The sequence below is a fragment of the Eurypyga helias genome, unplaced genomic scaffold (genome assembly GCF_000690775.1).
Source record: "Eurypyga helias isolate BGI_N326 unplaced genomic scaffold, ASM69077v1 scaffold26806, whole genome shotgun sequence".
NCBI classification, from domain to species: domain Eukaryota; kingdom Metazoa; phylum Chordata; class Aves; order Eurypygiformes; family Eurypygidae; genus Eurypyga; species Eurypyga helias.
In genome coordinates this window covers 4175-5710 of record NW_010255055.1, presented here as the reverse complement: position 1 = coordinate 5710, position 1536 = coordinate 4175, and the positions used below count along the sequence as shown (strand labels likewise).

Sequence of the window (1536 nt, the reverse complement as noted above, 5' to 3'; positions counted from 1 at the left end):
CCCCGGGCTCCAGGCGCGGATCTGCGGGCGTGCGGGACGGCCCAGCCGCAGAGCGTCTCAGGGGAGGGGCAGCGGAGAGTGTTTTCTGTTACCGTGTTGATTATTTTGTTCATCCAACGTCTGAATTAGAAACAGGAACCTGGGAGAGTCCTGAGGTGAGCGGCGTGCCGCCGCTGCCCAGGACGTTTCACAGCTCCTCGGCAGCCATCGGAGACTGTCTGTACGTGTTCGGAGGGGGGCACAAAGGAACAGAACCGGTGAAAGACCAGCAGCTCCACGTGTTTGACACAGGTACCTCGGGACGTGTAAAGGGCCGTTACGGCGAACGGTGGAATCCATCCTCTGTTGAACCCGAGTTCTGCGCTTCGCGTTCAGAGAGGTGGAAAGGTTGGGCCGCAGCTTTGGCTGTGAGTTAAATGGGTGGGTCGTGTTCCTCGCTGTTGGCGTAAGCTATCTCTAGGCCATCATGGGGGATTTGGGCCAAAAAGGCGGTGTAGAGCTCTGGGATGAGGGCTGCCATGGGGGATGCGAGTTGTTTGTCACATCTGCCTGGCAGATGATTCCCTTCCGTGGTGGCACCATCCTGCAGCGCTCCCGTCCCGCCGGAGTTGTCCTGATCGCTGCTGTGGCCCCGTGTGCACCAGGACGGGTCCGCTTTCCACCCTGAGTTAGCCCTTCCTGCTGCGGGGTGACCGAGCACGGAGCTCCCTGGGAGGGCTTACCTGCGCGTCACCATACGGCGTTCACTCCCCCCCGACCCCGCCGCGGGCGCTTCCTCAGGATGCATCGGCAGCGCTTTGGGATCACTGGTTTGTAGAGCTTCTGGAGTTTGCTTCCCAATGCTCCTGTTCTCCCGTTTTCAGCCACCCTGACCTGGTGCCAGCCAGACACTCGCGGTGAGCCCCCGTCCCCTCGGCACGGACACGCCGTGGTCGCGGCTGGGACCCAGCTCTTCGTACACGGCGGCTTAGCCGGTGATGTTTTTTACAGCGATCTCTTCTGCATCGACGTACGTAAGTACGGAGAGTGGCGGCGGCCGTGTGACGGCTGCTGATCGGGGGGCACCTTTTTTCCCCAGGGATCAGTTCTTAAGTGCTTAAAACACTATCTTTTTTGTTTAAAACAGCGAGACTTGTGTTTTATAGCACATAACCAGAGGTGTTGTCTCCCGCAGGCGACATGAGGTGGGTTAAGGTACCCGCCCCCCGCCACAGGTGACGTGCCGGCAGGACGAGCGTCCCACGCGTCAGCTGTGTTCAGAGACCACTTGTACATCTTTGGTGGGATAGGCCCAGGCGGGACTCTGGACACCACGTACAAGTACGACATAGGTAGGGAGGCTGCCCTCGGCCGTGTAGACGTAAATCCCGGTGCTGGAGGTGCCTGAATTCCCCCCTCAGCTCCTGGGCGTCCTCCCCTGGTGGTCGTCCCACCGGTGCAAGACCAGATTCCCTGTAACACTGAAAACTGCCCCCGCCCCACTGCGCACTCTCAGCCCGCGAACGTATGTTTGCGCCACCGAGAGGCAGGGGGGGG

General features: G+C 60.5%; 1 protein-coding gene across 1 annotated transcript in view; it reads left to right on the top strand.

The window, feature by feature from the left end:
• Positions 1–45: 45 nt before the first annotated feature.
• The window catches only part of LOC104510840 (rab9 effector protein with kelch motifs-like), a gene marked incomplete at its 5' end in the record, with an annotated part of 1751 nt that continues 260 nt past the window's right edge, over positions 46–1536 (top strand). The window contains 5 exon segments of the mRNA XM_010153214.1: positions 46–291; positions 864–1013; positions 1175–1203; positions 1205–1331; positions 1401–1504. Of these exon segments, the coding sequence (XP_010151516.1) occupies positions 46–291; positions 864–1013; positions 1175–1203; positions 1205–1331; positions 1401–1504 (656 nt within the window).